This window comes from Gnatocerus cornutus, chromosome 3 (assembly GCF_029298725.1).
Source record: "Gnatocerus cornutus isolate USDA-ARS CGAHR chromosome 3, icGnaCorn1.1, whole genome shotgun sequence".
In the NCBI taxonomy this organism is placed as follows: domain Eukaryota; kingdom Metazoa; phylum Arthropoda; class Insecta; order Coleoptera; family Tenebrionidae; genus Gnatocerus; species Gnatocerus cornutus.
In genome coordinates this window covers 11,178,191-11,202,275 of record NC_142235.1, presented here as the reverse complement: position 1 = coordinate 11,202,275, position 24,085 = coordinate 11,178,191, and the positions used below count along the sequence as shown (strand labels likewise).

The 24,085-nt window shown below is 34.5% G+C and overlaps 1 protein-coding gene across 1 annotated transcript; it reads left to right on the top strand.

Annotated features, from left to right (window-relative positions):
• Positions 1-6,591: 6,591 nt before the first annotated feature.
• On the top strand, positions 6,592-24,032 carry LOC148176874 (uncharacterized). Its single transcript, XM_088032929.1, has 7 exons — positions 6,592-6,658; positions 10,215-10,302; positions 10,376-10,525; positions 10,618-10,701; positions 17,961-18,050; positions 19,691-19,792; positions 20,493-24,032. The coding sequence occupies exons 2-7, from the start codon at positions 10,234-10,236 to the stop codon at positions 24,030-24,032; spliced, it is 4,035 nt and encodes a 1,344-aa protein (XP_087889055.1). The 5' UTR covers positions 6,592-6,658; positions 10,215-10,233.
• Positions 24,033-24,085: the final 53 nt, after the last annotated feature.

The window sequence follows — 24,085 nt, the reverse complement described above, 5'->3', positions numbered from 1 at the left end:
GATGTTGAAATGAGAATGCGAGAATTCACACTAAAACTAACTATGTACAGTAATGGCTATTTACAACAGGGCCGACGCTAGGGTCGGAGCAAGTAAAACCCTAAAATCCTAAAAATATGTTGGTATAGCAGCCGTCAAGATAATGTAGCGCTGACCTACTCAGATGACTTGACTTTTAAGGGTTTTTACAACGGTGCGGTTGGGGGGCCATAAATTTCGGCTCTGAGGCCTGGGTTGTCACTCAAACACTGCTTAGTGGTTCGCAGTTTGGAGTAGTGTTATTATGAAAACTCGTTTTCGCCGTTTTGTTATTTTGAATCTTTTGAGTAATAATTTTCGGTTACGTTTTAAGTTATTATAAGTATTATATTAAGTATTTTGTTCCGTTATATTACAAAAATTACTGGAAAAAATACGCTCGACGTCGGAATTATTATAGCTAATACCGTCTTTAGGTTATTGATTTTTACATATTTTTTTATTGGTACAAAAAATAAAATTAATCTTAAATGCATCCTCTTAATTTTGAATTTAGCAAATGCAATCCTAGCAATTTAATGTATGTTTGACAGCTTAAACCAGTAGAAATAAATACCTAAATTTATGGGCCCCCCAACCGCACCGTCGTAAAAACCCTTAAAAGTCAAGTCATCTGAGCAGGTCAGCGCTACATTATCTTGACGGCTGCTATATACTTTTCCAAGTTGAGACTCGTTTTTATGAGGGTACGTCTTTGTGTAAAAGTTAAATGGCTATACAATGCAGACCATAAATTGTGGTTGCAACTCATCACTAGGGTTCGACCAGGACCGCACCGGACACAACAGTGCTTTTGGTGCCAACTCTGTTCGTAATAGTAAACCATACATACCTATCATAAGCCAATTCGATCAAAACTTTTATTGTCATGATTTAAATGCTGTTGATGTGTCCAATGATAATTTGCCAAATGGATAAAATTAGTTTTAAATTAGATTAAACTGTTTAAGCATCGCTCTGATAATGGTAGAATTGCTATCAAAACACACGTCAACATTTTTTGACAAAATTTGGTGTTTGGAAATATGTAAATTGTATTTTTGATAAAAAATTTTTTGTCAACACCTAGAATTGATCCAACAATTTTCTGTATCTGAAACTGTACTATCACAAGAGTTAGTTTATCTCAATTTCTGTAGCCAAGCACAAGGGCAACATTTGGTAAAAAATTTGGAAAAAAAGATTTTGTACAGATTATGATTTAATGAGGTCTGCCAGATACAAAAGTTTGCTTAAAGTATATTCAAATACTCTTAGAAAAACTTTCTCCTCTCGTCTTGTTGAAAAATTTAGAGATAATTTGATAATACCCTCAACCCGTTGGTAAATCTTAATAAGGGCAGGTTTTAAGGGTTAATCAGGTAGTCTTGAGCAAACTTTCTATTTTCACGTAGAAGTTTATTTTTCATTCGTACTCAGTGCAGTAAGGAGCTTTTTTTTGGTGTTCGGTTGCGTTCTGTTTGTTTGTTTGTTTTTCTGGTTGTGATTTTACTAAAACAGTCTTTTTCAAGACTCCTTTAACACCCTTTCAAGTTTGGTTGAGTAAATAATTATGTTCTAATATATATTCGTTACTCAATAATTTTGTTTTAACAGATTTCAAGGTTTCTATTAATTTTGAAAATGTTCCGCCCTTGGGAAAATACGGAACTGAACCAAGACGAAGCCATTGATATCCACCTGCGTTGGCGGATGAGGAGAGTGAAGATGATTCGAACGTCAACCGTAGCAGATGCCGTCATCTTTCATCAGATGCCAAAGAAATCATCAAAAATGTTTACCAAAGCTTGCTGGAAGAAGAAAAAATACTTTCCCGACGCTAAGTTCAAAACTTGTAGATTTAATTCGCCAAGAAGCTGCAGATATAACGTCGGAAACTTGGAAAAATTGTATCAGGGATGTTGTCGATTTAGAGAATACTTTTGTGTCGCCAAATTTTAGACCTTTTGTAATTAATTTAGAAGAAGATAGCGATGAGTCTGTGAGTGATTATGATTTCGATTAATTGTTTCAATTGTTTGTTTTTTTTTTTAATATACAAATTATACCAATCAGGGATTTATTTTATTTACTAAATTTTAAAATGAAAGGAGAAAAGCAAAAAAAAATTGCGGCCCGGTCCTGGTTTGAGACCTCTCGGACTACCTAAGAACTAATTTATGACAGGGTTCTTTACAACCTCGAAACCACTGCTAATGTTTGCGGTAATCGTTATTGCAGGGCCATAATAACGAGTCTCAACTTGGAAAAGTATACAAATAATGAGAGTTGAAGGGAGATGCTACATTTAACGTTTGGATGTTTAAAATGTTTCATATAATTTTTCCTTTACGCAGAATTTTGAAGCAGAATTTACCGTTACAGTTTGTTAGATATCCCCTTAAGGAAGATAAAAGCTTATTCATTTAAAGTACAAAGCACTGTATTATTTTTTCGTCTAATCTGCAGATACATATTTCGATTTTATTTTAATTTTTATCGTCAAGCGACAAACGCCTGTAACATTTTTTTGCGATTTTTAAAATATCAAATTTGGAAAGTCGTTATTCGTTGGCGTTTTTGGACCACTAATTAAGCTAAAAGTGTCCTAAAATAAACAAATACTACTCAATGGCAGTATAGGTAACACATATTAAAAGGTTTCAACCCAACCATAGTAAAAACACAGTCAAAAATAATTCAATTTTGCATCTAAACAACGCTTTCAATGGTATTTAAATGGACCGGCACGGTTTGGTGATCCTCCATAGTGGAAGGTTGCATATTTTAGAGGCGGTAGTGTCCGCACTTTATGTTTCTTGTGTGCAATGAGGAGTTGCTCTATCCTGCTAAAGGTAACTCTAAGGTTGCAGTTCATCATTACTTGTCAGTCATTCGCAAATAGCTTAGATCAACGACGTACTTCCACGCTGACAAAAGCATGTCAAAGGTAACTGTGATCCGTTTTTTATTTGAACGCACGATACTATGCTTTATCTACAAACACAAAAATGTAGTCACAAATCTTGGATTTTTACGGCAAGAGATTTAGGGTTACATTTCCGGTATGTCTAGAAGAGTACTCATAAATGAATTTTTCTTTTTGTGGCTACACTGGCCCAATATTCAAGCTTATTAACTGCGTCTTTGTATACTTGTTGAAACAGTGGAATTGTCGAAATGGTACCAAGCATCTAAGAAAATATATGTACAGAATTAAACTCTGTTGGTACTTACAAATAGAAAACCGCCGAAAGATGGGAAATACTTGATAAAGTACCAAAGATCAAACTTTTGCAAAAAGAGAACACTTTGAAAAAGCGACAATAATGCTATAGTCAACGACGTGACTACTATTAACATCTTCATAGCAGTGTTTTGGAAAAAATCGAGATAAAGAAAACGAAGAACCCAAAGCGGATCATCTGGAAAAAAATTTGCTAATTACGAACTCGACGTGACATCCATTTAGCAAGAGTAGGAAACAAATTTTTTTTTAAACTCGCAGCAAAATGCAAAATTTGACAAAAAATAATTTACTTAACAGAATTTCCCCACTGTTTAGGAGTTTTTATGTAGATTCAACGATTGGAATTTGAGAAATCGGCACGAATATGCGTGAAATCTAACGAAACAATGCGATTGTGTCTAAAAAACGTCATTTTCAAGTTAAAATGACAATTGAAATAGCAACTTTGTAAAGCGAGTGTAGAAAAAAATGTTTTGATCAAAGCAGAATTCGTAATACGATACCTTTTTTGTTAAGTTTTTCTGCAGTTTGTGTTGCGATGTGTTTGAGGCCTTTCATTCTGGGGAACGATAAAAACTGTTGCCTTCAGTATTACTAGAAAGTTTCATTTGTTCTTCGAACTTTAATAACAAGTTTAAGAATAAAATAGCATAAATACCTGTTCAATAGGTCGTCCATTTGTCCAATGCTTTAAGGATCAAATTGGGTTCAATTACAGTCAAATATTAACTACTGGAAACAAGTTTCTAGTTTTTTTATTGTCTGTGCCACTTTAGTGACATTCTGAAGGCTTTGGTTCTTCACAGTCAAATTAAAAAGTTTTGTAATCTCAAAATATGGAAGCGCGTCTTTAAAAATCTATAAGTAAAAAAAAAAAAACTGAGGATTGCACTTGACGTCGCGTTTTTCTGTGCAATCATGTACTAGTAAATTGGAAGTCCAAGCTAGGTAATACAAACGCTTTTAAAACGGACAGTGTAGCAAAAAATTATGATACTGATGCCAAAAATAACGTCAGCGATGCTGACAATCATGGGGTTCAGTTGAGTTCAGTTCAGTTCGGAATCTAATTAGATATGTACATAAAATTAATTTCTCTTGATATTTACATAAAGAAGATCTCCGAAAGTTGGAACATACTGGATAAAGTACTAAAAATCAGACTTTTGCAAGAAGAGAACGCTTTGAAAAAGCGACAACAGCTCTATGATAAAGAACATGACTTCTATTAACATCTTCATGACGGTGTTTTGGAAAAAATGGAATTAAAGCAGACGAAGAACCCAAAGAGGATCATCTGAAAAATAGTATATTAAGTATTAAGAACGGTAAGCATACTTAAAAAACTAAAAATGTTACAAATAATTGACATTAATTGTTCTTTAATAATTCCTGAAAACTCAAAATTTCGGTATGAGAATGTATGTAAATCCTTTTTTTAAATGACTATTTTTATATTTTTGCTTACCGTTCTAGAACCAGTAAACTCAACTTACTGTTCCAACATCTATCGGGCAAAAAAAAATTGTTAATTACAAACCAGACAAAATTTTTTCTACAATCGCAGAAAATGCAAAATTTGACGATAAATATTTCACTTGACAGAATTTCCGCACAGTTTTGGAGTTTTTACGTAGATTTAACGGTTGGAATTTGGGAAATCGGCGCGAATATGCGTGAGATCTAACCTAAAGTCGTTCAAAACGATTGCGATTGTGTATAAAAAATTTTATAGAGTGATTGTAGACAAAAATTGTTTTAATCAAAGTAGATATCTTTTTTGTTAAATTTTCTTGTGGTCCGTGTTGTGTTTGCGGCGTTTCATTCTAGGTGAATGATAAAAACTGTTAACTTCAGAATTACCAAACATTTTTTTTTTATCGTCTAACTTAATGATAGCAAGTCTATTAATAAAATAGCGTAAATACCTGTTTAATTAGTCGTTCATTATCGATTATTAATAAGGAGTTAAAACAGTTTTTCATATACGATGCGCATGAGTAAAGAGAGGTAAACTGAGTCATACTGAATCTTATAATTGACATCGCGTCTTTCTTTGCAAACTTACGTATTTGGTAAATTGGAAGGCGGGACATAGGCAGTTCAAACACTTTCTGGGGTAAAACAGAATACGCAAAAATCTACAAAGAACTCTATTTTCTGTAAAATTGAATAATAGAGAAGTCTATTCTTCTGCTTCTTTGAATTATTTGTAGTCTATAGATACATTTTTTGGACTTTTAGGGTATCGGGTTTTCTTTCAATTTTTCAATTTTTTTTTATTTGAAGCTCGTTTTAGAATTTTTGGCTTTACTACTTTTTTCAATTATTTTTAAACGCTTCAAAACAAATAAATTAAAAAACATGTTCTAGACACACTTAAGAATACAATCTTATCTTATCGCATCGTACTCGTACTTAACCCCGCCATCTCAGCTGCATTGATATTTTGTAATAATAAAAATGATAAAGTTGACATAAAAACAATAGAAAATGAAATTAGCAGAAGAGCAGGTCATGTAAAAGATTGCGTATCGCGAACAAGTTTTTCAAACTCAGAGTAAAAAATTTTACAATTTTGAAATATTGGTGTGCCACTGTAAAAGCCAGTAAGAATAAATTGAATCATACTGAATCTTGCAGTTGACGTCGCGTCTTTCTGTGCAAACTTGTACTGGTCGATTGGAAGGGCTTAGATGGCTTTCTGGTCAGAACGAACAGCGCAAAAGTCGAAATAAAATTTTCTATTATATCATTGGAACGTAATTCATAAAGCGTTCCAACAAACAATAGAAAACAACAAAAAAAAAAAAATTTTTGTGTGATGGAACATAACGGAAGATCTAAAATTTAAATTTCTTTTAAAAGTACAATCCAATTATCTGTGCTTCGTTTTTCTATCCACTGATTTTAACGGAAGTATGTAAGTACTTAAATTTTTCTAAAATTTAAACATTGTATTACAATTGATTAAAAAAATGCACTTAGACCGTCTTAAGCTTGCAATCTTATCTTAGTTTATCTCGTACTCTGCCGTCTCGTTACACCTAAACTTACCAACAGTCTCTTCCTTCCTGAAAATGGCGTGTTTTTATGAATACAACAAAGACAAAAGCTTACGAAAAGAAGACGTGGAGGCTCTCTTAATTTGGGCAAAAAAACAACCACATTTACCGGAAATCAACGGTAAGAGTCACCTCAATCCAAGAAAATCTAATTTCTTTCAACACTTTTAGAGCTCCAAGCAATCATCTTTCTTCAAAGTTGCTACTACAGCAACGAAGCTGCGAAGAACGCAATCGACACTTTGTTCACAATGAAGACTTTACATTCTGACTTGTTCAAAGAACGAAATCCTTTGTTATCCATGAAGTGAACTATTGATACAAGGTAGCAATTTATAATCTAAGATTGTATTATCACTTTTGCACCAGTTTAGCTGCAATTCTTCCAAAAAAGACCCCTGAGGGCTACACGATAAGTTGTTACCGGAAGGTTACCATCATCGTCTTCTCGGTTAGGATCAGCTCCGTTGTCTAGAAGACAACCAACGATATCCAGATCTCCCATGGTCACACTTTGTACCAAAGAGAAGTTAGTGTGAGCTCCATGCTTGATTAGTTCCTTGACGTTCAAACTCCCATTCTTGAACTCAAAGTTAACGTCAACTGTGCTCTTCAAGAAGAGTTGCAAAATTTTGAAGCTCCCAACTTCGATGGCACTGCATAGAGCACTCGGAATGGAAAACTTCGCCTCGTGGGCTAGCAGCCACTTCACCATTTTAAAGTCGCGTTTTTCCACAGCGAAGATAAAAGAGCAGTCTTTTCGTCGTACGTCTTATTAATATTCATTCCGTTCTCTAGAAGAAAGTCCAGAACTCCAGACATTCTTGGCTTCAATGAGGCTTGATGCAACTCTTTCGTCGTTCACTTCAGCACCTCTATCGACTAGTGTTTTTATTATTTCGAGATTTTTATCTTCATCTCTGGAGCGGTCTTCATGGTAGTAGCTCCCAGAGACATACCCTTCGTCTCTAAGTTGATACTCTTTCATCATTTTACTAGTGGCGTGTTCTAATGGGGTCATCGTACAGTACTTCTGGTGTACGTCAGCTTTGTGTTGAAGCAACGTCGTGACGATTTGCGGGTGATTGTACTCTGTCGTCCACCCTAGGAGTGTCATTGAAATTTCTTTATAGTCGAGATTTCTTCTGATGTACGTGTTTGGGTCGATACCATTGCGGAGACAAGCGAAGACGTCTGTTAGTTATCCGAATCGAATGGCAGAGAAGATTTTGTTTTCCTGAAGAAACAATGCTGTAGACGTAGTTCAAAGATTGACAAATTTCTTGAGGAGACAATTTCTACTTACCATTTCGTTCTGACTTTGATAAATATCATGTGAATTTTTATGTAATCGTTAAATTAGTTTTATTATCTCTATTGTCATCTTTTTCTTTGTTTATCTCTAAGGATTTAGATAAGACAAGGGTTATGCTAATGTTTCTTGTTTTCATTTTTACTATGAAACAGATAAATTTAATGAAGGTTTACGACGCAAGTACGGTTTGTGAGACAAATCGTTCAAAATGTTGTAACAAAATACAGGATGTCCCAGAACTCGCGCTCCAGAGAGCAAGGGAGGGTGCCGACAGCAATACAGATGTTAAATTTCAAAACAAAAATTGACTAAGTTTAATTGTATTCAAGAACTGATAAAAAGTTAACAAACAATCCCGAAAGCTTATTCGAGAAGTGGAGTAAAAGGCCATCCCAATTTCCTAAGCAACGAGAGTCTAATGTTTAACTAACCAATCGATGATAGTGTGTGTCCATAGTTACCAGTTTTTAAATTCTGTTCAGCTTCGGGATTGGCTACAGTTTTTTTGTCTTATCTCGATTATTTTTTGAGTAAGACAATTATGGTTTCAAAATTTTGGTTTAGAATTGTTTTAGACAGTTAATAGATTTTTAGCAGCTTTTTTAATTAATGTAGAACTCATGGGTATTAAATGTTACTTTTACACTGATAAAATTTGTTAAAAAAAATTACTAGCAGAAAACCCTTTGAAAACTTAATTTGCTTAATATCTTGCTTATGTTCCGAGCAAATTACAGTTATTGGTACTCATTTTACGCAGAATTTCTCGCAGATTCCAAATTCGTGCTAAAAATCTATGTACGACGACAAATAATTCGTGCCCGGTCAAAATTTCGGATAGACTTTTTAATGTCGAAATGTTTAGTATCAATATTTCCGAAACTAAGATAGAGGGAAAGATACGGTTTTTTTTACCGGTTTTATCTTTTCCTTTTGATTTTTTGTGAAAAAATCTTCACCTAAAAACAATGATAACAAATCCGAAAAAAGATTTTATAACGTAATTGGCGTGGTGGCAAGTTAAATACTACAAGGGTGAGTTATAAGTGTTATTTTGCTATACATATAACGTTGACATTTTCATTGTCATTTTAATTTCGAAATGACATTCTTTTGGAACAAAGTGCGTAAAGTGATCAAAAGAGTGCGAAAAAGTATGTCACTTTTACAGGAATTTAAATTGTAAGTAAACAATCGTTTTGTATCCCCATTTATAAATAATATTTCGACTTTTATTAATTTTTACTTATATTCATGCAGATTTTTCAAATTATAGCCGTTGAATCTGCGTAGAAACTCAAAACAGTGCGGAAATTCTGTCCAGTGAGGTGTTAAATTTAAAATAACTGTCCGTACTGTCACTTGAATATCTTTAAATTTTGTAGAAAAATAGAAAAATAGACGGGTTGTCCAAACTACCATTTCGCACCAATAGCTATTATCTATGATCAATGATCATGCAAATAATACTATGCTTATAGCACAAATTTTAAACATTTGATTTGATATGATTTCTCATCTTTTTTTTAAATTGGAAATTGAGAATAATCGTAGATAAAATGTCGTAAAGTCACATTTAAAAAGTCTCAGAATGGCGTTTTTGGTTTTTAAAACATTTGCAAATTCAAATGTTATAAAAAATGATTTTATAAACTTGCATCTTAATTAACTACTTACGTAATGCATTCATACATATCTACTTCGACTCGCGAAAACTTAAAATGTAAGAAACAACAAAAAACTGGGATCGAAAAGCAGAACGATTTCTATCGGGCCGCTGGCGCAGTGGGTTGACAATTGAAAAATTGCAAACAGCACAAATCGTATTAACCTGTACAGTGTAAAACTTTCAATTTTCAAAATTTTTCTTTCAAAAATAGAAGCCCTGCCACAAAAAAGCCGCGACACGTGTCTAATAAAATTCAAAGCAGATTGCATAAAAAAATATCACACGATTTTAAGTTTTCAATGTCAGGCCTTTCTCTTGTAAGATAGAGTAAAAAATGTGGTTTTCACTATTGTTTTTTTTGTGGTTTTTTTACTTTAGAATCCGGTTTAGAGAAAAAATTGATCGTAAATTTTTTGTAAAAAAAATTTCCAACCTAAACGATAAAAAATTTTGATTTTTGTCTCAAAAAAGTTTATTAAAAATTTTCTCAAAATGATCTCTTGAACAGTTTTTAATCTGTCTTGTTTATTTGTGAAACAAACTTTAATTATTAATGCTCATTTAACGCTGAATTCACAACTGTCTTAATTTTTACTGTACGTCACCAAAGTATACGCGATTAAAAGTTTAGGTAGTCATTTCAAGGTTATTTCTGATTTTTGTAATATTTCGACAAAACTGTTCTCTATAATAAAAGTACTAATTTTTTTATAAAACTATTTTTAATGTTTAATTTGCTTTGTGTCATAATCTTTGTTTTACGAAACTGTGTAAAGAATGCAGTCCGTTAAAATAGTTTATGAACTCAAGTGTTGCTATCAAAAACCTGCTTAACTGATTAATTTAGATAACATTGTTTTCAGTAATGTTGCTACACTAAATCAAACAATGTTGTAGGAATCGCAAGTTGACTAATATGGAAGTCGACAAAGAAGAAATTATACAGCCGCAAGAACAAATAAATCAATTAGAAGGTCAAACAAAAGTAAGTTTTCATTGTTTTTATTTTATAGTTAGTTATTCTCTCAGTATCACTTTAATAATAATATGTATAATAGGATGAAAATAGAACTGCACAACCAACGACTCCCCGGCCATTCAAACATGAAAGGAAAGAGAATAAGAATGAGCCACTCACATCTTCCAAAATGACTACAGAGAATCCAAAACTCCAGCTCAAACGGAAAAAGAAATCTCCGACTTCAAAAGTGAGTTTCCCAATAATCATAATTAATAGATTTTTTATTTATTTCTATTTATTTTATCGTATTAACAAAAGTAAGCACTGGTTTCTTTCCAGGAGATTCAATTAAAGAAAGAAATGCAAGAACTAAAACAACAGTTGCATGCTATGAAATCGACCGACAAATCATCAGGCAATCAGGTAAATGTGCAATTTCATTCTAATTGAAATGGGGAATTTCAAGTTGGTACGCTAAAAGTTTGTTATAGTCCATTCTTAAAACATAAAAATCAAGTTGTTGCGTCCCAGCGCACCAACGACTAAATTGTAGTCGGCGCAGAGTGGGGGAAAACTACCCCAGTACCCGTAGGTTACTTTAGTTGTAAATAGTTTTTGTAAATTGAGTCTCTTAGCAAATCTCAAGGCCTTAATTTGCACCCCAAGATCCGCACCTTCATATACAAACGTTAGCCACCATAAGCGCTAACATATGGTCCTTCGAGCCGGATACTTGTAAAGCGGTGCTAAGGCTCAATTACAGTGAAGTGTAGTGAAATTCAAGCTACCATTAAACACGAAAAATTCGAAATAATCGATTCCAAGGCGAACATCGACGTAGGAACCGAAAGACGAGATTCTCAGCAGCGCCCATCTGGAGCTCCATCGAAATCCTCATCAGCGTGCCACCTTACCCTAGAGAAGGTTAGTGCATCCTTTTATCCTTATAATTCAAAAATATTCGAGTTAATAAAATATACATTTCTGACGAGAACTAGTACATAATGCATGAAAATTATACGCTATAATATCCAACTGATATCAAACATGTCCGAGGAGGCGAAAAGCGAAGAGGCAAAAATTTATTCGTACAAGGCAACTAAAATAATCGAAACTCTAGGTAGAATTCGTGATTTTGTTAAAGGATTTAAAGATAAACAAGACACAAATTTATTGCAATGCAGGTTACAGACGGTTCGCGACTCATTTACAGAGTTTAATAAATGTCATGCCAAAATCTTCGCGCTCAACGCCAGTAAGGGAGAAACTAAAGCAGAACAAATAGTCTTTGAAAATCTGTACTTTGAAGTAATAGCTAGCATAGAGTCCAAAGTGCAAAAGTTAAATAAGGGTAAATCTACTACTAGTAGTAACGAAAACCCAACCAGTTCAAAATGTAAAATCAATCTGCCGACTATTTCGATACCAAATTTTGACGGGTCATGCGAAAAATGGGGCATTTCGGGATTCATATTTAAAGTTAATACACGTCAACAACGATTTAACGTTATTGGAAAAGATGCATTATTTAAAATCATCGGTCTCGGGAGATGCCTTACGAGCGATTGAAGGGTTAACAGTCGCTAACGCAAATTACGAAGCCGCGTGGACCTTATTGAAGGATCGATATGAAAATACGCGTCTTATTGTACATAGCCATGTTAGAAAATTATTGCAATTACCTCAATTGAACAAAATTAACAATTCGAATCTACGACAACTGATTGATAACGTCAAAGTAAATTTAGAAGCTTTAAAGGTACTAAAAATCCCCATCGAACAGTGGGATGCCATTTTAGTTCCCATTATTACCGATAAGTTGGATTATCACAGCGGCAAAGAATGGCATGCTAAACTCACAAACGAACTTCCATCTACGGAAGAATTGCTTGAATTTTTGAATACGCGTTGCCAATTTGTTGAAATAATCAATTATAACAAAACCCAGCCAATGCAAAATACAAATAAATATAACATCAAAACTAAAACCCCGTCATTTGTGCATCTTGCCACGGGAAAAAGATTGACATGCTTGTTTTGCAAAAAACTAAACCACTATATCAATCAATGTAACGAATTTTTAAGACTAGGCGTCGCTGAACTGTTTGCAAAACAACCACACTACCGAGCAATGCTTGTCAAAGGGTGTGTGTCGCATGTGCAATCAAAAACACCATACCTTATTACATCCAGTTACAGAAAATTCTCAAATAAATCAGCCTAGCACAAGTTCTAATCATCATTCCTCTCTAAACCGTCTTAATCATTTAGAAATCTTACTGTCAACTGCAATGATTTTAGTACAAAATATAAGTGGACAATTTTTGAAATGTCGTGCACTACTTGATAGTGGCTCGCAATCGAATTTTATTTCTCGAAAGTTGTGCAGTAAGTTAGGGTTAAAATCAGAAAAGGCGAGCCATGTCATTAAAGGTATTGGCAACCAGGAGGGCTTCACGACCGAGATCGTAAATTAACATTTAAAATCACGTTTCACGAAGTATAACGCAAAAATCAAATGTTCAATATTAGATAAGATTACTGATCTATTGCCGTCAGTGTCATTTTCGACCAATGATCTAAAGATTCCTGATAATTTGAATTTGGCTGACGAAGACTTTAATATCTCGAGAAATATCGATATTTTGCAGGGAACCGAATTATTCTTGGAACTTTTATTGCATGGTAAAATAAAACTTGAACCTACTCGTCTGTACGTACAAAACACCCAGCTGGGGTGGATTGTCGGCGGCGTCACCAATTTAAACAAAGTTCCCAAGAAATTGAGCTGTAACCATAGCATCTGTGGGACCGAAGCGGAAAATCTCAATAAAACGATAGAGAAGTTTTGGGTACTCGAGGGTCAAAATCATAAATCTCCTCTAGATCAGGCAAACACTAAAGAGGAAATTGCCGCCGAAACGCATTTTCGAAACACGTGTTCCCGCGACGTTGAGGGTCGTTTTGTACTCTCGTTACCTTTTAAAAATAATACGCTGGAATTAGGAGATTCCGAAAACTTCGCTAAACGACGGTTCATTAACTTAGAAAGACGATTAAACAAACAGCCCTCACTAAAGATTAAATATTCCGAATTTATGAACGAATACCTCAGTCTAAATCACATGCAACTTATTCCTGATTCTCAAATTCATAACGATAACATTTATTATTTGTCACATCAACCCAGTTGTTAAGGAGTCAAGTCTCACGACTAAATTACGGGTTGTATTCGATGCATCGATGAAAACTACTAACGGAAAAAGTCTTAATGACAACTTATTAATTGGTCCTAGCCACAACAAGATCTATTCTGTTAAGATTCAGACTTCACCAATACATTTTTAGTACAGACATCGTTAAAATGTACCGACAAATCAAAATTAATGAACGAGATCTGAATTTGCACAGGATATTTTGGCGGAATGATAGTACCGTAGAACTGCAGACCTATTCAATAGGTCAATTGTCACGTGTCGCGTACGGCTCAGCCTGCGCACCATTTTTGGCGGTACGGTGTTTGCAAGAACTCGCACACCAAAATAAGGAACAATACCCAGAAGCGTCTAAAATCATCCTTCGCGATTTCTATATGGATGATCTGCTCACAGGTAGCGATTCCTTACCGGAGCTTTTGAAACAACAAGCCGAAATCAAAATGATACTAAATTCCGGGAAATTTCAACTATCTAAGTGGTCCGCGAATCACATAAGCTTAATACCATCAGAATTTTCGAACGACAACGCGATTATCAATTTAGATAAACAAGGTGAAACAAAAACATTGGGTTTGTACTGGAACTGTCCGGACGACAGCTTAAAATTTAAAGGAAATTCTGTTGTGGTATCCAATAAATTAACGAAGAGAAACATTTTGTCAACAATCTGTATCATATTCGATCCACTAGGATTGATAAGCCCAATAATAATTAAGACAAAAATTATTATTCAAAATTTATGGTTACATAAGTTAGATTGGGACGACGAAGTACCAGCTAACATTGCAGCAACCTGGCAGGCATTGATTCAAGAAATAAACACACTTGATAAGTATAAAATACCACGACTTGTTATCATCAAAAACGCAATCACCACGGAATTAATTGCTTTTTCAGACGCATCCGAATCCGCGTACGGTTGTGCAGTCTTTCTAAAAAGCATCGGATATGTCAGTATTAATTTACTCACAGCAAAATCTCGCGTTGCGACGATAAAAACATTATCAACTCCACGATTGGAACTTTTGGCAGCCCAATTCCTAACGCAGGTAGTAACACATGTAATTCGGGCTCTTGACATAAAAATTGATGCGCAATATTATTACACTGACTCTCAAATTTTACTAGCATGGATAGCTAAACCAGCGTCAATGTGGCAGACATTTGTCGCGAATCGGGTATCTGAAATTCAATCGAATACGGACATCAAAAATTGGTATCATGTCTCAAGTGCAGACAACCCAGCCGACATATTGTCGCGAGGAACATCACCAGCAAATCTATTTAACAACTCATTATGGTGGCATGGGCCAGAGTGGCTAAAATGCCCAGAAACTTCAAATTCACCAATGTCAATTCTTGATCTTGATGTTGATATGCAGAATTTACCCGAAATAAAGAAATAAAAGGTTATTTCACTGGTTACAACTATTCCAAAGAGTGAGCTGTTTTTCCAAATTAATTAGAGTCACCGCGTACATTCGGAGATTTATTCACAACTGCAAAACCTCAAAACAAAGAGAGAGTGGTACTTTAACTTGTGACGAATTAAATTGTGCCAGAATTACTATAATAATATTAACTCAACAAGAAAGTTTTGCGCAGGATATTCATAATTAAAAATCCGGGCAAGCGGTTCCAAAATCAAGCCGATTAATTAACCTTAGTCCTTTTCTCGACAAACATGACGTGATACGAGCTGGAGGCAGATTGCGACACGCCAACTGTCCCCGTGATCAAAAACACCCGATCGTGATTCCCAAAAATCACCACGTGACCGAATTGATTATAAAATACTTTCATATCAAGCACTTACATGCAGGTACGCAAGGTACCTTAGCGGCAATTCGTCAATTTTATTGGCCATTAGCAGGTCGGAGTAAAGTTCGGCAAGTTTTGTATAAATGTGTTCCATGTTTTAAGGCAAGGCCAATTATTTGTCAGCAAAAAATGGGCGATTTTCCAGCAGATAGATTAGAACCTGCTCGACCTTTTCTACAGACGGGAGTTGATTACGCAGGTCCAGTTTATATAAAGGAAGGAAATAAACGATCAAAAAGCTTTACCAAGGCTTATATTGCGTATTTGTATGCTTAAGTTCAAAGGCATTACACACAGAACTTGTAAATGACTTGACGACCGAATCATTCCTCAATGCAATAAAACGGATGATATCGCTGCGCGGTTACGTAAAATTGCTTAGATCAGACAATGCAAAAAATTTCATTGGTGCCAATAAGGAGTTGAAAGAGTTAACTCAATTTTTTAAAGGCAAAGAGTTTACGGACAAAGTAGTTGCCCCTTGTTCCAACGATGGTATCAGTTGGATATTTTCGCCACCACGAAGCCCAAATTTTGCAGGGTTAATGGAAGCAGGCGTTAAGTCAGTAAAGACGCATTTAAAGAGGGTCATTGGCGAGACCCGATTAACTTATGAAGAAATGTATACCTTATTAACTCGTATAGAAGCCTGTCTCAACTCTCGACCCCTTATTCCGTTATCCAACGATCCCAACGACTTATCTGCCCTAACTCCCGCACACTTTCTCATCGGGGAACCGTTGACGGCACCACCTGAACACGACCTGAGCGCCATCCAAATAAACAGGCTATCCAGATGGCAACTGATTGAGCGAATGCGACAGCATTTCTGGGTTCGATGGAAAAAGGAGTTCCTATGTCAATTGCAGACCCGCGGGAAATGGGAGAAAAACAACGAGTCATTGAAGGAAGGCACCATGGTTTTGTTAGTGGAAGATAATATCTCGCCGCTCAGCTGGCCTCTCGGCAGAATTCACCAAATACATCCCGGAGCGGACGGCCTAGTTCGAGTGGTCACTGTGAAGACCCCAGGAATATTTAAGGTGTGCGCGCTTCCAGTGTCGGAGTGATTTAAAGGGACTGTCTTTAAACAGTGATTGTGTTCTCAAATTTAATTTTAAGTTGTGTTTTGATTTTATATGTGTGTCAACACATAAATGAACAAACATTAATTTTTTGGTTTCCCAAGAGGTAAGTAAGTAAATAATTTGACATTATGTCGATGTGTGGTTTTCATTAATTTCAGGAGAAAATAGATTAAATGTGAATACATGCTGGCAATATTGACCTGTACAAGGTACCTCCTTTGGAAGGAGCATAATTAATATAGGGTTGCATCAGTAATTTTTTAATAAATCCTTTCAATATTATTCATGTATTCTTCGACACATCTCTAAATAATTTTATTTTTTGATCATTGTTTAAGCGAAAAATTGCAACGCAACTTTAAACATCTACAAGTTATTATAAGTGATTAGAGGACGAGAAACCTCCTTACAATTATTTAATCAAATAAATTTAATGAAATTCGATTATAATTGTATAAGGTTTCTCTTCCGAATAATCACTTTCCTCCCATACCAACATATCTGCCCCAATTGGAGACGTTGTAATTTTAGCTAAATATGGTTTAATGCTTTAAACATAATAAAGTATGGCTGCCGCCTAGAGACATAGTTGTGCCAGGGTTGGCAACAGAATGTGGCGGTATATTTGAAATGCTTTATTTTTTTGTTTTTCTTTTTCTTAGAAATATGCGCGGATTTGGGCCACGCTTAAGCGTTACTACAAGTTGTTATAAGTGATTATTCGGACCAGAAACCTCATAAAGTCCAGCTCATTGCTATCAGTCCACTCTCCTGTGTAAACTTTCGAAAATTTTTGGGTGTAAATCTGGCTTTCAATTCCTTAGGGACAAACTTAGGGGAAAATTGAATGTAGCGATTTTTGAGGTTATCACGTTGTCAAATTTGAGTGTATTAATCAATAACTAATTGAAAATGTTGCAAAAGAATGATTTTAATAGAGATTTAACAAGTTTTGGCAATGCTGTGAAAGACGATTAGCTTCTAAGCATGCCACAGTTACGTCAAGGTTAAACGTATTTGCTGGCAATTGTTGCCGATAAAAATCACTAAGGGCTGCTGCCAACTTAACTTTTTTATGAGTGGACCGATAGTAATGAGCTCTGGTATACAATTATAATCAATTTTCTTTGAATTCATTTGATTAAATAATTTTAGTTTACCTTAAAGAACTCATTCACTTTGGAACTCTACCTTGAAGTTTGTTATTATGTTAGATCTATTTTCTTTATTTTAGGTTACTTAAGGGAAATGCTGAGAATACAAACAATACCTCTCAATGTAAAAATTATCAATTCTTTTATTTTTTTCACACAAAGTAAAATTCTAGTCAAACTTCAGACTTTAAAATTGAAGCTTTGATATTAGAAACGTCAACAGTCATTTAGTTATGACTCTCGCCAACTGTTACGTATAGAATGTTTTCTTTTTGCCAACCTTAGTAACTTTTATGTTTTGAGTATGGATATTAGTTATGTCGCTTTAATATGCTTCATTTTTATGTTAAATATTGGCATTTTTTAGAAAATTATTTTGAACGTTTAATTTTTGTCTACAGAAATCTGCCAACGAAAGTCTGATGCGCCAATTGCGGCAGCAGATAACTGAGAAAAAACAAGGGTTGCTGGAATTAAAGGCTTTGGAAAAGGTAAGAACTTTTGGTTTTAAACTGTCAGTTTAACATCTATTAGTTCGTTGAATAGCATGACATGCCAAGGAAAATTTATAAGCGTCTTGATGAAAATTAACTTGATCACCCAGATTTTAACCCCAATATCAGACAACACAGTTTAGCATAATGACCAAATTTCGCGTTCCGAAACGTTGCCGTTTCCGAGAAAATAAAATATTCAAAGTTTTCTACAGAAATTTGTGTATACCACTGAAGGCCTGTTTCCAAGTTCACTGTCAGTCCAGGTCATCGAAAAGATAAGCATAAAAACGCTAATAAACAAGTGGCAAAAAATGCCTGTTCCTATGACCCCATATGAAAATGGCGTTTTTCACACGGTTAAATGACTCCGAAAGTTGAAGTTTTCGTACATTCATTTCCGAAAGTAAAAGTCACTAGTGTGATATGAATATATCCGCATAGACCTGTCAAAATTGACAGTTGTTTTGAAATACAGATGTAATTCTTGAATTTTTGTCTCAAATATCTAGACGATTCACTGTAAAACAACATGCATAATGGTAAAATGAATTGGTTAGGTTGTTTCTGACAAGAACATTTTGACAGGCCTGTGCGGATATATTCATATCACACTAGTGACTTTTACTTTCGTAAATTAATGTACGAAAGCATCAACCATCTAACTATGTGGAATACGTCACTTTTATATAAAGTACTAAAAAATGATATTTAGAATAGATAAGAAATGAACTATTGTCAAGATTTATGGTTTCTTCCTGATGATGGAAAGTCGTAGGAAAAATAGTGTACATAACTCGTCGGAAAGTGTCTTTCTTGCACTCGTGTAATATTTGCACTCGGCTGGCACCTCGTGCATCTACTTTCACACTCGTGCGAAATTGGTCACTTTCCGTACTTGTAAATATTTATTATCAGAGTTCTCCTCAGCTTGGCAATAATTGTTGTAGAGAAATGTCGGTTTTACAGCGCCAAATTGTTCAAACTTGGATTAGTTTGTGTCAGACTTTTATTCATTGCCATCGGTTTCTTTAAAAGTGTTGCGATTAACCTAAAGTTACAAAAACTGATTTGTTTACGGTTGAAACTAATTATAATTTACAAGTGATGGATGACATTGTGGATTTTCCACTGGAGGCCATTTGCTCATTTTTCGTAATAGCTTCAGGAAACTTTTTCATTATTTCGTTTCTAAATAAATTTTTTTAGTTTGGTCGCGTTTGATATTGGGAAATTTATTTTTAAGTAGTTAACCTGTCCCTCATATTCGTTATCACAAATTTTTGTCTTATCTTTTGTCATTGATATCTTGCTTAAAGCATCTGAAATATGTATACAATTCTTTACCTGGTTTATATTGCACTTCTAAGTCTCATAAATCTGCAAATCTAACATCATTGTCTGTATTTTTTTTGAAAATTAGTTAATTATTAAATAAACTCACGTATTATTAAAATGAGCGAAGTGCACTTTTGAAGAATCTCTCTGAAGAAAATGAGTAATACCATTTTAAAGAAGTAGAAAAATTCAAACAATGTTTAGAATTAGCTTAGATTACACACTTTTCGTACAAACATTTGTCGTAATTGTAATAATTAACGTTTAATCAATGTTTGATTCATCTTTCTTGTTAACAGAGATCGGACGACCTAGCTTCGGCAAATAGTAAACAAGACAAAAATGAAAAGAACCTTTCCAGGCGATTAGACGATTCTATTGAGCATGAAATCGCAAAAACTGTAAGTGATTTTTTTTTCTGAAAATCGTTTCCCCGACTTTTAAATTGATCATTTATTAATTTCGAAAACGCATTTGAATTTTAAAATAAATTTTTGATAATTCGAAAAAGCATCATCAAAAATACATGTTTTCTCCAAACGTCACAAAAGTCACTATTTTTAGTCGTTTTTAGGCAGTAAAGTAGGCAATTTTGTTATAAGTAATGAAAAGCGCTCGTTGACATGGAAACACTTTTGCTGCCTAGGCAGAAAATGTACTTTTTGTGACGGTTACTATTTGAGACTTATATTTTGTATGGCGCTTTCGCGATCTTAACTTTGAAACTTCTTGAAACCAGTATTTTTTACAGCAAATGTCATCAATGACAACTACATGCGTAGCCATCCGTATTTTTAGTTCAGTTTGCGTTCACTCATTGTCGGTCGTGGAACTGAATTTAACATTTGGAGAAAAAGCAGTATTGCATACGCTTCGCCTCACTATTGCAATTTAATTGCTCGACAAAAAGTACCACTTTTCTGCCGTATAACAAAATTTACTATTATACCCAAACACCAAATTTCGTCAAAAAAATTGCTGACGCGCGTTTTAATAGGAATCATCAGAGCGATGATTAAAGAATTGAAATTGAAATGAAAAAAGCACTTTAACGAATTGCTGCCTTTACAAGTTCAACTAAGATTTTATTAATATTTTCAGTTTACCAAACGAACTGGGACCGTCGACTTTGGAAAAGAATTCGAAAAATTAATGTGCGGTTTATACGCGCTGGTTTTAAGTACCAACGATGATGTCACCGACTTTGAAATGACTTCGAACAACAAAGACTGCGGCGATTTTGATGATATCGAAATCAAAGTTCTTTTTAAGAACAGGACAAAACATAGATATTTATTCCAACTGAAGCACAAAGATCACGCCCAAACTTTGAAAAAAGAACATTTTGAAACGAAGAAAGAGTTTCTGGCTCTGAAATATTTAAATTCCATTTTGCAAATTCAAGATAAAAATGACATCTTCATTCTTTACACCAACAACATAGTGGAGTTGGAAAATGACACACCTCCGACAAAAGACATTAAAGTTCAATGCCGTTACGCGGAAAATGAAGATTTTTTTTTAATTTTTTTAAACACCAAAGAGGATACACCGACAGAGAATACCGTTTTTGAAATAACATCCCAAAAAACAGACAAACTTAAATTCTACGTTTTTGCAAATCAAGACAATGTCGAAAAAATTGAATTCAAGTTGAAAGAAAAATTAAAGAAGGTAATGGAATGCGATATTTTTGATTCATTAAGTCACTACCTAAATAAGTGGTGGTCACAAAATTACGTTTTAACCAAAGAAAACTTCATTGCTAAATTGACCGAACTAGCGTTCTCTCCTTTCCTCAAAAATGTCTCAAACGGGCATGCCAACCAAAACACAGAAAATCTGAGAAAAACAGTTATGCAATTTGACATGACTATTGTAGAAAACTGCGCAGAAGAGTTTATTACAGATATCTGGAACGTCGTTGAGAATGAAAACTTGTCAAACTATTTCGAGCAGATCGTATTAGATAAAAGTGTTGAGTCCACATCAAAAGTATTGTGGTACCTTAAAAAGATACCTCTTATTGTCAATGTGACCAAGACTAATGAAAGAACCATTAAAGCAGTATTGAAATTACTCAAGAAGAAACTTGAAGGAAAACATGTTATTTTACTTGGAAATGTGACTAAAGAAGATTTTAAGGATTGGGACGTTTTTGAGAATTTAGAGGACTTAACTAAAAAAATTCTACCTGAAGAAATCCACTCTCAGATAATAGAAAATTTTAAGGTTTCGTTCCAAGGAAGACCCGAAATTTCTCTGCAGCAGCTGGTCAATATAGATAAAGAAATGGCTCAACATGTTAAGACGAAGCAACTTTTTGAAATGTGTCAAAAAACTTGTCTTATCGGCCGAAAACATCAGGAAATTCCACCACTTCATATTCCGAGATGTGTTTATTTTCCGGGCTCTGAAAGGAAGGTGGCGGAAATAGACATTTTTCATAACATTACCAACAATTTAAATGTGTTTTGCGCACCTGCTGGAATGGGTAAAACAAGAATGATGCACGTTTTAAGCAACAATTGTCCATCAGATTCGTGGTCTTTTCATATTAGATTGATTAACTGCAATCAGCTTTTTGTAAAGTTGAATCGAACAAATACTGAGATGGACAACATTTTGAAAGACATTTTGATGTTTAGTGAAGATTTGGATCACACCTCTACACAAATTAGAGAGATTTTATTGAGACAAACTAAAGTTCAGATATTCTTGGATGGACTAGATGAAGTCGACAGTCAACATCTCGAGTCCGTTTTGAAATGCGCTCAATATATGAAGAAGAAAGGTTTCAGCGTTTGGATTTCATCCCGAGAAAATCTGCGCCAAAAACTGAATGAAGAACTACAAACTGAACCCATAGAAATTGAAGAATTAAACGCAGAACAACAAGAAAACTACATTCGAAAAAAACTGCAAAATCGATATGAAATTGGCGAAATTGAAACGATTTTAGGCGTCATCTTCAAAAGTGTGAACGTCAATAATAGTCAAAATTTGCTTGGAATTCCTCTTCAGCTGCACATCATATCTGAAATCTTTTTGAATAATAAGAATGCGTTTGAAGAAGCTAACAAGCTAAATATGTTTGTGTTGACGCGAATGTACAAATTGTTTTTCGAAAGCAAAGACGAAATCAAATACGAAAAAGTTGGTGTAGACAAAAATGTGGAAACTCAACTCGGAGTGGATTTTGAGCTCGATTTGGAACGTTACGAAATTCCGGCGTTAATGTCATGTTTGAATTTTGGTGATACTAAAAAACTCCAGATAGACCAAAGCCAAAGTGAAAGATTTTTGAGAAAGATTGAAGCCCAGGGGGACAAGAACGCTATAATAACAAGTGTGGACTCTTCTGGTACTGCATTGTTTGAGCATCAAACCTTTGCCGAATATTTTGCTTGTGTTTGGTTAAAGAAGAACAGAGAGAAACTTGTGCTTCTAAAAGACACGTTTTTGACACCAAGATTCGACAATTTGAGAAAGATCTTCGATATTATGATGGCTGAAAATAATCCCCTGCATTTGGCTGTTATTTACCAAAATCTAAGCGAAGTTGAAAAACTGGCCCACACAAATTGTGACGAAAAAGATGAAGGTGGTCGACTAGCTTTTCATTTAGCTTGCACATATGGTAATTTCTTGCAATTATTATCGCATTTGAAATTTAACTTTTCTGAACTAGAAAGGGTGAAACGTGAAACAAGTCTTTATATCAATGTGGTTGATGTATTAGCAGCAAAATTAAAAGATGTGCATCAACGAGACAATTTATTTCAGTTTGATTGTTTACAATATTCACTTTATCGAGGTAGTTTATATCCGATAGAGAGACTTACTGAGATGGACGCATTGACAATTGACGAAATAAAAAGAAACAAGCATGACTTTAAATTTACAGTTTTTACTGTTTATGCATTGAAGATGGGTTACAATAATTTATTGATAAAAATGTTACAACAAAGTCCAGAATTGGCATATCAAAAGTTGCAAATTACCAACAGAGAAATGTATCTGTTGCACATGGCTATTGAAGGTTACACTAAAGATGATTGCAACAAAGACAGAAAAGAAAATCTCAAATTAGTTGAAATCATGTTAGATAAACTAAAAAACATTAATATAAACAATATGTATCAAACATTACGTTACTTCGCTACTGGTACCAAATTTAATCCTTTAGATTATGCTGCTTACCACGAATGCTATGACATGCTTGACATACTGATGCAAAACGGAGCAGAGTGCAGTGAAGGGAATACAATACTACATCATTTGATAAAGAAAGAAAATTTTAATGAAACGGTTTTTAAAATGATAAAAAGTTATGGCGTCAACATCGCAGCTCAGAATTTTAAAGGTCAAACTGCACTCCATCTTGCACTCGGAAACGGATCTTTTAAAAATGCTCAATTTCTGCTAGAAAACAAAATAGATGCAACTATTGAAGATTATGAGAACAACACATCTTTGCACTATCTAATGCAAAGTGAGAAAGAGAACACTGAAATGTTAAAATTATTGATAACAAAAGGAATCAACGTCACCGCACAAAATAAAGAAGGGACAACTGCACTTCATCTTGCCTGCGAAAAAGGTTTTCTTGAAAGCGCTAATATCTTGTTTGAGAACTAAATGGATGCAAATGATATAGATGACATGAAACGAAACACGCACTATTGCACTAA

Coding starts and splice junctions, on each gene's coding strand:
- LOC148176874 (XM_088032929.1), top strand. CDS start 10,234: ATGGAAGTCGACAAAGAAGAAATTATACAGCCGCAAGAACAAATAAAT. Junction 10,526..10,617: donor AGAAATCTCCGACTTCAAAA/GTGAGTTTCCCA, acceptor GTTTCTTTCCAG/GAGATTCAATTAAAGAAAGA. Junction 19,793..20,492: donor AGCATGAAATCGCAAAAACT/GTAAGTGATTTT, acceptor TAATATTTTCAG/TTTACCAAACGAACTGGGAC.